General features: G+C 60.0%; 1 protein-coding gene across 1 annotated transcript; it reads left to right on the forward strand.

The window, feature by feature from the left end:
• Positions 1-1,963: 1,963 nt before the first annotated feature.
• Positions 1,964-10,580, forward strand: Gabrd (gamma-aminobutyric acid (GABA) A receptor, delta). The gene is made up of 9 exons (XM_013035495.1): positions 1,964-2,074; positions 2,362-2,429; positions 2,516-2,736; positions 4,378-4,460; positions 5,092-5,229; positions 5,771-5,926; positions 6,177-6,388; positions 6,593-6,949; positions 10,556-10,580. The coding sequence occupies exons 1-8, from the start codon at positions 1,966-1,968 to the stop codon at positions 6,881-6,883; spliced, it is 1,278 nt and encodes a 425-aa protein (XP_012890949.1). The 5' UTR covers positions 1,964-1,965; the 3' UTR covers positions 6,884-6,949; positions 10,556-10,580.
• Positions 10,581-14,265: the final 3,685 nt, after the last annotated feature.

Consider the following 14,265-nt stretch of genomic DNA (forward strand, 5'->3'; position numbering starts at 1 on the left):
CGGAGCACTGGGCCTGGGTGGGGGCACTTCTCAGCTTCCCAGCCCTGCATATACCTCCCTCCCTCCCTCCTGCCTTCTTCCCTTTCCTCCCTCCCTCCTGCCTTCTTTCCCTCCCTCCCCCCTTTCTTCCTTCCTTCCTTCCTTCCTTCCTTCCTTCCTTCCTTCCTCCCCTCTTTTCTGTACTGGTATTTGAGCTCAGGCCTTCACACTTGCTAGCTCTACCACTTGAGCCAAATCCCCAGTACTTTTTTTCTTCTTCCCTATTTTTCAAGTAGTCTCATGCTTTTTGCCCTGGTCTGGCCTTAGACCTGGATCACCAGTACCTCACACCAAGCCGGTTTTATTGAATTTGTGTGTGTGTGTATGTGTGTATGTGTGTGTATGTATGTGTGTGTGTGTGTGTGTGTGTGTGTGTATGTGTGTGTGTGTGTGTGTTACTGAGATTTGATATCAGGGCCTCACACTTGATAGGCCCTGTGTTGGGGGGTTTTTTTATTACTTTTTTTTTTTTGTCAGTTGTGGGGCTTGAACTCTGGGCCTGGGCACTGTCCCTCAGTTCTTCAGCTCAAGGCGAGAGCTCTACCATTTGAGCCACAGCACCACTTCTGGTTTTCTAGTGATTTATTGGAGATAAGAGTCTCATGGACTTTCCTGTCCAGGCTGGCTTTGAACTGTGATCCTCAGATCTTAGCCTCCTGAGAAGCTGGGATTACAGGCGTGAGCCATCAGCACCCAGCTGTGTTGGTTATTAATTTTTTATTGTTATTACAAAGGTAATGTACAAAGGGGTTATAGTTACATAAGTCAGGTAATGATTACCTACCTTCCTTCCTTTCTTTCTTTTTTTTTGTTAATCATGGGACCTGAACTCTGGACCTGGGCGCTGTCCCTCAGCTCTTCAGCTCAAGGCTAGTGCTCTACCCCTTGAGCCATAGCACCACTTCCAGCTTTTTCTGCTTATGTGGTGCTGAGGAATTGAACCCAGGGCCTCAAGCATGCAAGGCAAGCGCTCTACCACTGAGCCACCTTCCCAGCCCTGAATACATTTCTTTTTGGACAATGTCATCCTTCCCTTTCTCTCTCCCAGTTTTTCCCTCCTATCCCCACACAAGGCTCACAGTTCATTTTCAACATAGTGTCCAGTGAGTACCATCGCTGTGTTGGTTCACCCTTTGTCCCTCTATTTTGTGTTGGTTATTTTGAGATGAGATCTTGCTTTATGCCCAAGCAGGCCTGGACTGAGAGCCTCTTGTCTGTGTTTCTGTGAACTGCCGGGTGACAGGAATATGCCACTTTCCCTGCCATTGGTCCCGATGGAGTCCCATGGACTGTTTGGCTCTGATTGGTCTCAGGCTATGATCCCCTATTATCAATCTTCCAAATAGCTAGGATTATAGGTTTGAGCTACTATGCCTGACTTGAGAACTTTTTTTGGGAGGGGGAGGCCGGGGCTACTCTGGATTGGCCTTGAACTGCATTCTTCCCACTCTCTACCTTCTAAGTAGTTGGGATTACAGGCATGAGCCACAAGGCCTGAGCTCTACCAACCCTCACACTTCTTTTCTCCCAAGCCACCTCCTGGGGAAGCGTTGCAGAAGTGGAGAGGAAGGCGGTGGTGGATCTCTGATTCTTCTTTGGGGAAGGAACCTTGGTGGTGAGGCCAGAGGGAGGCGCTGCGGCCTCTGTGTTGTCCTTTCTGCACGTGAAGGAAGCAGACTGTGTGTAGGCTGGGCCTGGGGTCGGATAGAGAGGACAGGGGCCTGGGGCAGCTTCCCCCTCAGGTCAGGTGGGCAGTCAAGGCTGAGCAGACTGAGTAGGAGAGCCCAGGACCTCTGGAGAGCTGGCACCTGGTCCTTCCTGCAGTCCTGGCCCTGGTGCCAAGGGCAGTACTGGTCCCAGGAGGGGACCAAGCTCAGAGATCGGTGCCAGCCCGTCCACAGCCAGATGGCCTTTTGTTCCAGAGCCATGAACGACATTGGGGACTACGTAGCCTCCAACTTGGAGATATCCTGGCTCCCCAACCTGGATGGCCTAATAGAGGGCTACGCCCGCAACTTCCGGCCTGGTATTGGAGGTGAGGGGCTAGGGACATGGCCAAGTGGGGATGGCTCCACACCCGGGTGGCTGTTGGCTAGCAAAGAGCTGGGTTCTTCCCCAGGGCCCCACAGGGAGGGGAGCTCTTCTATCCATGGTGGTGAATGTGCTCCCACCCCAGGCTCCCTGCGGAGCCCGGCCAGCTGGCGGTTTTCTTGTGTCTGCCTCCCTGGGTTTGAGTGGACAGCCTGGCCCGGCCCGGAAGGGGTGCCGGGCCGGGACCCCTGCATGCTGGCGTCAGTCCCTCCACCCTGGTGTGTCTTGCAGGACCCCCTGTGAATGTGGCGCTTGCCCTGGAAGTAGCCAGCATCGACCACATCTCAGAGGCGAACATGGTAGGTGGTGATGAACACCTCCCAGGGCTGTGTGCCCGGGGTAGAAGGAGGCCTGCCCACTGCCCACACCGACCCCTCGCTCACAGGAGTACACCATGACCGTGTTCCTGCACCAGAGCTGGCGAGATGGCAGGCTCTCCTACAACCACACCAACGAGACCCTGGGCCTGGACAGCCGCTTTGTGGACAAGCTGTGGCTGCCGGACACCTTCATCGTGAACGCCAAGTCAGCCTGGTTCCATGACGTGACCGTGGAAAACAAGCTGATCCGGCTGCAGCCGGACGGGGTGATCCTGTACAGCATCCGGTGAGCCCGCACCCAAGCCCTGCAGGGCCTCCCTCCACCTTCCCTCCACCCCCTGCATCCGCTGGGAGCTGGGGTGGGCGGATGGAGGCTTCAGCGTTAATCACGCACTCCAGCTCCCGGCTTAGCAGACCTTGTCCACAGAAAGACAACAGAGTCTGCGTACTGGCCAGACCAGCACCTTTTTGTTTTTCAGATGGTGTTATGTTCCTGTCACATGAAATCAGTATTTAAAAAAGAACAGTTCCATGAATTTAGTGCATAGACCATGTACTACCATGGCCTTTAGTTCCAAGGTATCACCCCAAAAACAAGCCTTGCTTTATGGGGACACACACACACGCACCGTCAGGCAGTCGCTCCTCACTTCCTGTCCTTGACAGCCCTGACCACCGCCAATCCTCCTCCTCCTCCTCTTCCTCCTCAGACCCCCGTCTGAGCACTCCTCACCAAGTGGGTCATGCCTGCCATGTGTCTAGCGTCTTCCGACAGCACCACTGGCTCCAGGCCCGTCTGTGGTGTGGCCTGTGTCTGAGCTTTCTTCCTTCTCACAGCTGGTTAACATGTCATCCCGTGGATGGGTCAGGTTTTGTTCATCTGTCCATCTGTGGACAGTTGAATAACAGTGCTGTGGGCTGGGAAGGTGGCTCCGTGGTAGAGCGCTTGCTTTATATGCATGAGGCCCTGAGTTCGATTCCTCAGCACCACATAAGCAGAAAAAGCTGGAAGTGGCGCTATGTCTCAAGCTAGCCTTGAGCTGAAGAGCTGAGGGACAGCGCCAAGGCCCAGAGTTCAGGCTCTATGACTGATTTAAAAAAAAACCAACAACAAAAAACATTGCTGTGAACATACAGGTATAAACAAACCAACAAATATTTACACTTGTTTTTCAAACAAGTGTCTTTTTTTTTCTTTTTTTTTTGCCAGTCCTGGGGCTTGAACTCTGGCCTGGGCGCTGTCCCTGAGGCACCACTTCTGGTTTTCTGGTGGTTTACTAGAGATAAGAGTCTCACAGACTTTCCTGCTTGGGCTGGCTTTGAACCTCGATCCTCAGATCTCAGCCTCCTGAGTAGCTAGGATTACAGGCGTGAGCCACCGGCACCAGGTTTCCCTGAGCTTCTTTTGTTTGAGGTTAGCACTCTGCCACTTGAACCAAAGTGCCACTTCTGGCTTTTTCTGTTTATGTGGTACTGAGAGTCAAAGCCAGGGCTTTATGCATGCTAGGCCAGCGCTCTACTACTAAGCCACATTCCCAGACTCAACACGTGCCTTTTAGAGCTAATTGCCAACATTCTAAGAATCAGGTTTTACACCAATATCTAAAAATCTGACCTGGAAAATGGAAGCCTGGGCCCACCTTGCGCCTGTCCCAAGCTGGCCCCTGGCCTGAACTTAAACAGCCACATGTCTTCAAGGATGAGAGATGGGGTGAAACCCAGTCCAAAGGAGCAGCCACAGATAACTGCAAACTTTGCATTTTTTCCCCAGTGCCTGGCAGCTTACAAACTGCCCAAGGGGCAGTAGGGCCGGAGGTACCCCTGGTTCTTAGTGGCTCCTAGGGTAGGGACATCGCCCCCTGCTTGGGGGAGGGTACCTGCCAGCCTCCAGAGGCTCCTGGCCTGACTGGATGCTTGGTCTGGGCAGAATCACCTCCACAGTAGCCTGCGACATGGACCTCGCCAAGTACCCGATGGATGAGCAGGAGTGCATGCTGGACCTGGAGAGCTGTGAGTGGCCCCCAGGAGGTCCTCTGTGGGCGGGCTGTGCTGCCCCGCCACTGTGCAAGGGGCTCAGAAGTAACTGCCAGAGGGGCTGGGAAGGTGGCTCCGTGGTAGAGCGCTTGCCTTGCATGCATGAGGCCCTGGGTTCAATTCCTCAGCACCACATAAGCAGAAAAAGCTGGAAGTGGCGCTGTGGCTCAAGTGGTAGAGCGCTAGCCTTGAGCTGAAGAGCTGAGGGACAGCACCCAGGCACAGAGTTCAGGCCCCACGACCAGCAAAAAAAAAAAAAAAAAGTAACTGCCAGAGCCTCGCGGCAGCCCAGGGTGCAGACAAGGCTAGCCCAGCACAGAGCCCGGGCAGGAGGAGCCGGGGCTGGAGGGCCTGGGGCAGCCTCGGCCTGGCCCGTGGCCTGAGGCCTGTGAGATGGGGCCAGGCAGATCAGCAGTGCAGAAGTGCCGCTTGTGTGGCTGTGCGCCCCCCAACAGGCCTGGCCCTCAGTTTGCCAGCCCTTCTGGCCCTGGCCGAGGTGTGGGGCATGGTCCCAGAGCCGAGAGGCCCCCTGATCTGCCTGGACCGCCCTGGGAGCTGCAGGGGCTGGCCTGTCTACTGTCCCCCTGCGGCTTCCCCTACCCTGCAGACGGCTACTCTTCGGAGGACATCGTCTACTACTGGTCGGAAAACCAGGAGCGGATCCACGGGTTGGACAGGCTGCAGCTGGCCCAGTTCACCATCACCAGCTACCGCTTTACCACCGAGCTGATGAATTTCAAATCAGGTAACCAAATCAGAGTTAGCCTTGCCCAGCCTGCTCTGAGGGCCCACAGAAGCCTGGAGAAGACTGCTGAGTTAGGTGCTAAGTGCCAGGTTCTCTACCCTCTTCTTCCTCCTTGGTGCCTTCGTTCTCCTCAGTTCTTGGGCTTAGGGAGGATGATGTGTATGTGTATGTGTGTGCACGCACTCGTGTACGTGTGTTGGGAGCCTCTTTGTTCCCCAGCTAACCCATTCTATAACATGGCGTAGACAGAGGAGGGGTCTCCCGGGGGAGGCAAACCCTCCACCAATAGCTAGGAGACCCATGGGCAGCAGCGGGGGTTGGGGTCTTTTTCCTCTTCTTTCCCCGGTGGCCCTGTGGCAGGGCTAGCCTCCCCTGTGGACAGATCTGGCACAAGAGGACCTGACTCCGTCCTGTGTGGGGCAGGCAGGAAAGCTGCATGCTAGGGCCTCCCTTCCGAGCCTCACCATAGGCCCAAGTGCCGGCGAGGCCCCTGTGCTGAGCGTGGGGGGCAAAGGCTGGCCGGACTGCGCTGTCCCCACAGCTGGCCAGTTCCCCCGGCTCAGCCTGCACTTCCACCTGCGGCGAAACCGCGGAGTCTACATCATCCAGTCCTACATGCCCTCTGTCCTCCTGGTGGCCATGTCCTGGGTCTCTTTCTGGATTAGCCAGGCTGCCGTGCCCGCCAGGGTGTCTTTAGGTATGGGTGGGGGCTGGCCTGTCCTCGGGGGGAGGAGCGGGAGAAGGGCTGTGGGGGAGTGGGAGCGGGGGAGGGGGGCAGAGTGCCCTGTGAGCTGTGAGCCGTCTGTCCTGGCCCCAAAGGTCAGCCTGTCCTGGTATTGGTCGGACGCGGAGGGCTCTCCTTGTCTGGAACCCGGGTCCTGCTGAGCTGGGGGCAGGAGGGGCAGGGAGGGCTCCAGCAACAACCACTGTGTCCACTGTGGCCACAGGCATCACCACCGTGCTGACGATGACCACGCTCATGGTCAGCGCCCGGTCCTCCCTGCCGCGGGCCTCGGCCATCAAGGCGCTGGACGTGTACTTCTGGATCTGCTACGTGTTCGTGTTTGCCGCCCTGGTGGAGTATGCCTTTGCCCACTTCAATGCGGACTACAGGAAGAAGCGGAAGGCCAAGGTCAAGGTCACGAAGCCGAGGACCGAGGTGAGGGGGGGGGTGGCTGTCTGGGTCCAGGCCCAAGGATAGACTCCCACCAGGCAAGGCTGGGGCCCACCAAGCCCCTTTCCTGACCCCTGGGCTGCAGGGAATGGCCCTGGGGGGGAGGGGGAGGGAAGGGGCGGTTCTTGCTTGGGCGCTTGGTCAGCAAGAGCCCCGAGGCCAGGGCTCAGTCCTGTCTCCTCACTGCAGGTGGACGTGAGAAACGCCATTGTCCTCTTCTCCCTCTCGGCCGCCGGGGTCACACAGGAGCTGGCTGTTTTGCGCGGGCCGTGTCGTGTGTCCGGGAACCTCATGGGCTCCTACAGGTCTGTGGAAGTGGAGACGGGGGAGCTGAAGAAGGAGGGCGGGGCCCGCCCCGGGGGCCTGCGTGCCAGGCTCAAGCCCATTGACGCAGACACCATCGACATTTACGCGCGTGCAGTGTTTCCTGCGGCCTTCGCAGCTGTCAACGTCATCTACTGGGCAGCGTACACCATGTGAGGGCGCCATGCTCCCCCCCTGAACCCACCCTGCTGCCAGGAGGGCTCCTGCAAGAGCAGGGTGACAGTGACACCCCATGGAACATGCGGAGGCCTGGGCCTCCTTCAGCTTCACCCCGGCCCCTTGGAAGACCAGCTTCAGCTTCCTACTGACTGAGAAGGCTGGCCACGGACATGGGGCAGAGCCAGCAGACCCCGGCCCAGGGGGCATGAGTGGCTTCCTTGGGGAGCTATGAATCTTCAGACTTGGATTGATCCTGGTTTCTAGGCCTTCTCTGGGGGGAGGGCCTGTGGGCCTCTTGCTGTGGAGTATGGAGAAGGGTAGTGCCAGGCCTCTGGTCCCAGCATGAAATAAAGCCTTGAACCGGCTGCAGGTGGCAATTTCTGTTACAGTACTGCTCCGGGTCCTGGCTCCGGGAATGCTCAAGACCTCCCTGAGACCACTTGGGGGTGAATTTGCAGCTAGTGCAGATCTGCACGGTCAGGAGCAGAGGAGCAGATCCGGGCTCGGGAAGGAGTGGAGCCAGCCTCAGCTGCTGATGCCGCTCCTTGGCACCTTCTCGCCCCTGAGATCCAGTGGGACATTTCCTCAAATGTAGAAGTGGGTTGGGAACCTGACCTCATAGTGGGTTGATCCAAGCTGCATGCCCTATGTGCGTATGCACCTGTGTGTGTGTGTGTGTGTGTGTGTGTGTGTGTGTGTGTGTGTTGCTGGTACTGGGGCTTGAACTCAGGGCTGCTGCTCTTACTTGGCTTTTACTCAAGGCTGGCACTCTGCCCCTTGAGTCATACCTTTACATCTGGCTTTTCCTGGTTAATTGGGGATAAGAGTCTCCCAGGTTTGTCTGTCCAGGCTGGCTTTGAACCACAGTCCTCAGATCTCAGCCTCCTGAGTAGCTAGGATTACAGGGGTGGGCCACCGGTGCCTGGCTGCTATGTGCTTTTTTTTGGGGGGGGGGTCCGGTCGTGGGGCCTGAACTCTGGGCCTGGGCGCTGTCCCTCAGCTCTTCAGCTCAAGGCTAGCGCTCTATCACTTGAGCCACAGCACCACTTCCAGCTTTTTTTTCTGCTTATGTGGTGCTGAGGAATCGAACCCAGGGCCTCATGCATGCAAGGCAAGTGCTCTACCACAGAGCCACCTTCCCAACCCTGCTGTATGCTTTTTGAGATGTCTTTTCCAAGCCCCAGGGCTGAGGGCAGACTTGGCATAAGAGGAGGCCTTCAAGGAGCCACCACCCTGACCCCTCGTGGGGTCTGGGTCTGGGGAACTTGGGGGTCCCCCACCCCTGCGAGAGACAGACTCCAGCCGCAGCTCAGAGACCGGCGTTCACCAGAGCACCTGCAGGCCAGCATTTCCACAGCACTGGCCATTCTACCCGGAAGAGACAAAGGGTGCAATCAGCATGCTCCAGTGGCCACAGCCAGCAGACTCAAGACGTGAGGTCAGCTAAGTCCATCCCCCTGGCTGACCAGGTGTTATGGGACTGCACCCGGCCCCTGCAGTGCCCTCCTGGTGCTGGGGGTCCCTCACTCCACCCTCGTGAGATCTCTGCCACCACCCCACGGCACAACCTGCCTTCAGCAGCCCCAGGATGCTGTCGGTGGCCTAGCGCCCCCGGCTGAGCCAGGGCACAAGGCTGTGGCTCCTTCTGTGGCTCTGAGTGGGGCCCTGGGGGCCCAGTCTGGACCACAGCCCGGTGCTCTCTGTCTCTGCCTCCGATCCGAGCCCTGTCCTCTCACCACTAACCCCTCCTTGCACCCGGATGGCCCGTGCTAGAGGACCAGCAGGACCAGGATGGGGGTCTGGGCTCCCGGGTGACCGTGAACTACAACCAGAACGCGTGTCTCGTGTCGGAGCCAGAGGAATGCAGCAGCTGGTGGCTGAGCTGCAGAAGAGCTGCACGTGGGTCAGCTAAGGCTCCGGGCTCTGCCGACAGCAGGTGGAGACGGCGGGGCCGGCCGCCTGAAGCAATCCAGGACAGGGACATCCTTGCTCTGGTCCTCGGCCAGGGCCTCTCTCCCCACCAGGCACCTGTGTGCTGCGTGTGTCTGCAGGAGTCTGCCTCCCTGCCTCACAAAGCCCACACACGGTAGCTGCCTGGCTGGGCTGGAGACTGCTTCCTACAGGCAGCCAGGCTCCTGCCAGAAGGACTGGGGACAGGGTTGGCTCCTGCTCTGGGTCTTCAGGGGAGGGCAGGGGGGAGGCGGGGAAGGGGAAGGTGGGGGAAGCATGGAGCTGCTGGGCTCGCCCCAGACCCCCTGCAGTGCCAGGCCGCTGCTCCTGGCGTCTGCCCTGCCCCCTTGCTGCCCGTGGGCCGCCCTCTTTCTGCCGAGTACCCACGGGGAACTATTTAAAGCAGGCCTCTGTGACTGCCTTGGGCTCCCACGCAGCCGGGCCCACCCGGGCGGCAGCCTTCGCCTGGCTCCACAGCCAGCAAGCACTCGCTCCAGCCTGCAGACTGCTATTTCTGCCCACATATTACAGGGCAGGGGGAGGAAGGGAAGGACCGATGCTTCTCACACGCCAGCTTCTATTCTGGAGCAGATGACAGGAGCAGACTGAAGGCCAGGGGTGAACCCGGGTCTGCAGCTGAGGGGAGCAGGCAGTGGGGGGGTCACCCAGCGGGGAGGGGTGGCTCTGTAAGTGTGGGTGGAGCCGGGCCAGCTTTTCCCAGAGGCTGGGACAGGGGGAAGGCCCCCCAGCCAGGGGAGGCCCTAGGGCCTGTCCTGTGGAGGGGGTGGACCAGCCCCACAGGCCCAGTGTCCCCCTCCTGCAGGGCAGCCAGTGCCCAGCGCCGGGGTTGGTAGGCTGGGCCTCCGCCTGGGGCTGGCTAGAGGCCATCACAGAGCACAGGGACCTGGAGGGTTTCAAGCCTCTCCATCCTCCAGCTCTGGAAGCCGGCGGCTCCACGGTGTGCTGCGGGGCCCTCATTTCATCCCAGCTTTGTGGCTTTCTTTTCTTTATTTAGAACCCAGGGCCTTGCACAGCACCCCGGAGCTCTATTCCTGTCCCCTCCCCTCCCCTTCCCCGCCCTCCCTAGGCAGGGCTTCTACCGTTTAAACCACAGCTTGGCTCTCATTTATGTCTTATTTTTGAGGTAAAGTGTCTCTAACTTCACCTGGACTGGCTTTGAACTCTAGAGGCCTTCCAGGCTCCGCCTCTCTAGTAGCTGGGATTATAAGTGTGAGCTACCACATCCCATGTAGCCATTTAAAAAACAGACAAACAGGATCTTGCTCTGTCGCCCAGGCTGCCCTTAAGTTCTTTCTGCAGCTCCTGCTAGACTTGAACTCCCAGTCCTCCTGCTTCAGCTCCCGAGGGCTGGGATTTCAGGCGTGCACACCAGGCCCAGATTTCTCTTCACTTAGGCCCCTGTCATGCGATCTAAGACCACTCCATTCCAGCGTGTCCCATCCTAACTAATTTCATCTTCCAAGTAACGTCACAGTCTCAGACTCGGGGCGAGTGTGCATTCTAGGGGGTGCTTCTCAGTTCAGTCAAGAGGTTGACCCCAGGAGAACCATGGGGTAAGAAGGAGGGAGAGAAGAGGAAGGAGAAGATAGACAGATACATTCGTAGCCCTGAATGCAGAGCTTTCTCCAGGGCTTTGCCCCTCGGGCCTGGCGGAGGCCGAGGCAGGGTACTCGGAGTCTGGATCTGGCTGATCGGAAGGCCCTCAGGGTGCCAGGGAGGGTGAAGGGCCCCAGACAGCACCAGGTCCTGCCAGCGGAGGGTAAGGCCGGTGGGGGGGGGCCAGGATCCAGCCCACTCCCGGGCTTCTGGGGGTGGGGGTGGGGGCTGAGCGAAGGACCCTGGGGCTTTGCTCTGACCAAGGAGTTAAATGAGTGTCCAGGCAGGAGCTCAGAGGGGAGCCAGGGCTTGGCACCCTGCTGGGAGGGGCCACCTGGAGAGTTCAACAAACCCAGGGGTTCTTGCACCTCTCCCCAGCTTTTGTTCTGGGCGTGTACATGAGTTCTAGGGTTACAGGCATGAACCCCTGTGCCCGGGTCTCCCTTTCCCTCTCTCCGGGCCAGCCCGCAGCCCTGTGCCCTGCCGTGCATGGCCCCAGTTGGGTGTGGCCTCATTGTCCCTCGGAGGCTTGGGGGCAGGGGCAGGTGCCAGCGTGCCCATGCCCTTGCTGTGCCATGGGCAGTGACGTCCTCTGTCTCTGGTCCAGGAGTCCTGTATCTTCTGGGCCCCTTGGGAGGCCTCAGGCCCCTCCCTGGGTGGCAGGTCCTCTGCTGCCCTGTCCGCTGTGGTGCCGGGCGGCCGCCCCATCGGTGCTGCTGACCTCCCCCAGCACGCGGGTGCCCCTCCCTTCTGCAGTCTGGAGAGGTAAGAAGGGGAAACAACTGGTGAGACATAAAACCTACTTCGAATCACATCACAGGCTCAGATATTCTTGAGCTCATTTTTCACCCTGGATGCCTAGTAAATGAAGCTTGCGGAAAGACCCGGACACAGAAACAAACGGCAGCCAGGCCTTCCTCTTCCAATCCAGTTCCACGGCTTCTGGTGACGCCTGCAGTCCAGGCCCCCAGGGCGGAGGCCGCCTCCAGCAGGGTGCAGCCTGCCCTTCTCACTGGGGTACCCAGGAGGCGGTGGGGCCTGTCTGGGGCTCCCAGTCAGGCCTGGAGCACCCGAAAGGTGTTCAAAATAGCCCCTTCCTGAGTGTTTGGCAAGAAGAGTGCAGGGCGCTGCACCTTCCGGTGCCCTCCATCCAGGAGCGCCCTACATCCGGCGGCGCCCTCCATCCAGGGGTGCCCTCCATCTAAGGGTGCTCTCCACCTGGGGGTGCCCTCCATCCAGGGGTGCCCTCCATCCAGGGGCGCCCTCCATCTGGGGGTGCTCTCCATCCGGGGGTGCATTCCATCCGGGGGTGCCTTCCATCTAGGGGTGCTCTCCATCTGGGGGTGCCCTCCATCCGGGGGTGCCCTCCATCGGGGGGAGGGGCTGGGGGCAGAATGGCTTCCATGTGGTGTCTGTGGACCTCCAGGCCCAGGACAGACATCTGGCCTCACAGAGCGAAGGGCTCCGGTCCAGATGGCTCCTCTCCCTGCTGCTTTCTTCCATGCACAAGGGCCTCACCCTCCCGTGCCCGTATCCAGGAGAACCTGGTCTTCCGGGGCCAGCTCAGTTTTCCTTGTGTGGCTCAGGGCACACGCTCTGGCAGCCAGCTTGGCTTGGCCCTGGGCTGGATCTCCAGCTGGGGGTGGCCCTGGACCCCATCTCCCTCAGCACAACAGCCTCAGGAAAGTGCCAGGCTGCAAGGCCTTCTGGTCAGAGCCGCGCTGCGGGGCGGGCCCGTTCGTCCATCTGCTGCTGCCCTGGCCCACGCGGCCCAGCAGGGCCTGCCTCCTACGTCCCGCAGAGAGGCGGCCACCTGACCCGAGAGCCTGCCAGGGCGCATGTCTGTGCGTGTGGACATGCTGTGTGTCCCTCTGTGTGAACGCGCAACTTTCTGTCTCAGAGGCCACGGAGCTGGGGTCACATGGAGTCCACGGGGGAGGTTCCTCGGCTCCTCGGCCACCACCACCTCCTCCCCTGGCCACAGCAGCTGTGTGCCGCCCAAACCAGGTACCAGAGGGGTCTAGCTCTAGATCTTTCCTTGGGACCAGGTCCAGAGGCCCCAACCAGACGACACGGACCCGTGGTTTCAGGCTCTGGGACGTTTTGTCGCTCGCTGGGGATCAGTTCAAGAGCGCCTGGGCTTTAGCCACTCCCCGAGCGCCGTCTGAGAGAAAGCAGGAGCTGGGAGGGCAGGGATCAGGGGGGGCCACGGCAGCCGGGCCCCCGGACCCTGTGGCCGGCTGGACACCCCTGCTGAGGGTCGGCTCCTCGTGGGCCTGCTGCCGAACGGCCCTCTGCTTCCATTAGTTTCCTGAGGCTGAGGCACGCCCGCTCCCTCGCTGGCAGCCGGGAGCCGTGGCCGGCACTGTCACGGTGGCGCGGGCAGGCAGGGCCTGGCCCAGGGGGCTGGGCTGCCGGCCCACCCGGCGGGCAGCCCGCAGGAGCCCGGGCGCCTGCCGTCCGAGGTGCGGGAGAGAGGCTCTGCTCCCACCAACCCAGAGGCAAAGACTCCAGCCTCCCCCCACGGGAGCCTGAAGGTTTCGGGAGGAGTGTCAGCTGGCACCTGGCCCAGCCCCAATGGCCAGGCGGCTGGGATGGAGCCTTCCTGCGTGCTCGTGGTGTGGGTTGGGTCGGGTCTGATCATCCCTGGGGTGGCTTGATGCGGGGTGTGGCGCCCGGCATGACTGGGCTCCCCACCAGACAGTGAGCGTGCTTGGGGGAGACGCCGCTTCCAGCTGTCCTCACCGCGCCCCTCCTCACAGCATGTGAACCCGTGTGCTGCTCTCCTGCCTTCCCTGGCAGTGCTCCAGCACCTCCTCCATGCAGGTGTCCCCCCGCCCCTCCCCGCGCGCACACACACGCGCACTCACACACACACATGCATACACATACACACGCGCACACACATACACACGCGCACACACACACACACACACACTGGTGCCAGTCCTGGGGCTTGAACTCCAGCGTGGACGCTGTCCCTGAACTCTTCAGTTCAAGGCTAGAGCTCCCATTCCAGTCACAGCGCCACTCCTGGCTTTTTGGTGGTTTGCTGGAGGTCAGCGTCTCACGGGCTCTCTTTCCCTGGGCTGGCTTTGAACCATGGCCCTCAGCTCCCAGCCTCCTGAGTGGCTAGGGTTTCAAGTGTGGGCCGCTGGTGGCTGGCCAGTCTGTGGGTGTTAAGCAGCCCCACAACTGTGGTAGGAGTGACCCCAGGGCCACCAGGGTGGGCAGCTTCACGGTCAGGAGAAGCCAGCCGGGCAGGGCCAGGCTGAAGGCAGTAGGGGAGGTTGAGTCAGCCACGAGGGCAGGAGCATGAGGAAGGGCTGGGGAGGAGCCCTGCTGGAGTGTTGGGGTCCTGGGGGGATCACTGCCAGAGGCCCCTCTTCCCCAGCACCAGGACCACAGCCTGGAAGCAAGGCAGGGCCTTCCTCCACGATGGCCCTCTCACGCCCCCTCCTGGGAAAGCTTGGTACTGCACTCACCGGGCCAGGCAACTCTCCCCACAGATCAGTGTGTGACAACAACCGGCCCCAGGTTAGAAGTGCCATCCGGAGGCCTGGGTTCGAGAAATCACATCTCTCCAGTCCCACGCCAAATGTGGGGTAGGGGAATGGACACCCACACAGCACACATGTCCCTGACTGTTCCATGGGCTCCCCGTTCTCTTCCACTCCATTTCCATAGCCCTGGCTTGCTCAGAACTCCCCCACCCCGGAGGCCACTGAGAGCGCATGTTCTCATGTCCAGGAGCCACGGTCTCTTCTGGGGCCTGCCCTCCCCACGCCCACCAGAGCTGTCATTTGGGCTGT

The sequence above is a fragment of the Dipodomys ordii genome, unplaced genomic scaffold, assembly GCF_000151885.1.
Source record: "Dipodomys ordii isolate 6190 unplaced genomic scaffold, Dord_2.0 Scaffold6, whole genome shotgun sequence".
NCBI classification, from domain to species: Eukaryota; Metazoa; Chordata; class Mammalia; order Rodentia; family Heteromyidae; genus Dipodomys; species Dipodomys ordii.

What these genes read in the sequence shown, in the direction of transcription:
- Gabrd (XM_013035495.1), top strand. Translation starts at nt 1,966, where the DNA reads ATGAACGACATTGGGGACTACGTAGCCTCCAACTTGGAGATATCCTGG. An exon ending in CTTCCGGCCTGGTATTGGAG is followed by an intron (nt 2,075 to 2,361) that starts GTGAGGGGCTAG and finishes TGTGTCTTGCAG; the next exon opens with GACCCCCTGTGAATGTGGCG. An exon ending in GTGATCCTGTACAGCATCCG is followed by an intron (nt 2,737 to 4,377) that starts GTGAGCCCGCAC and finishes TGGTCTGGGCAG; the next exon opens with AATCACCTCCACAGTAGCCT.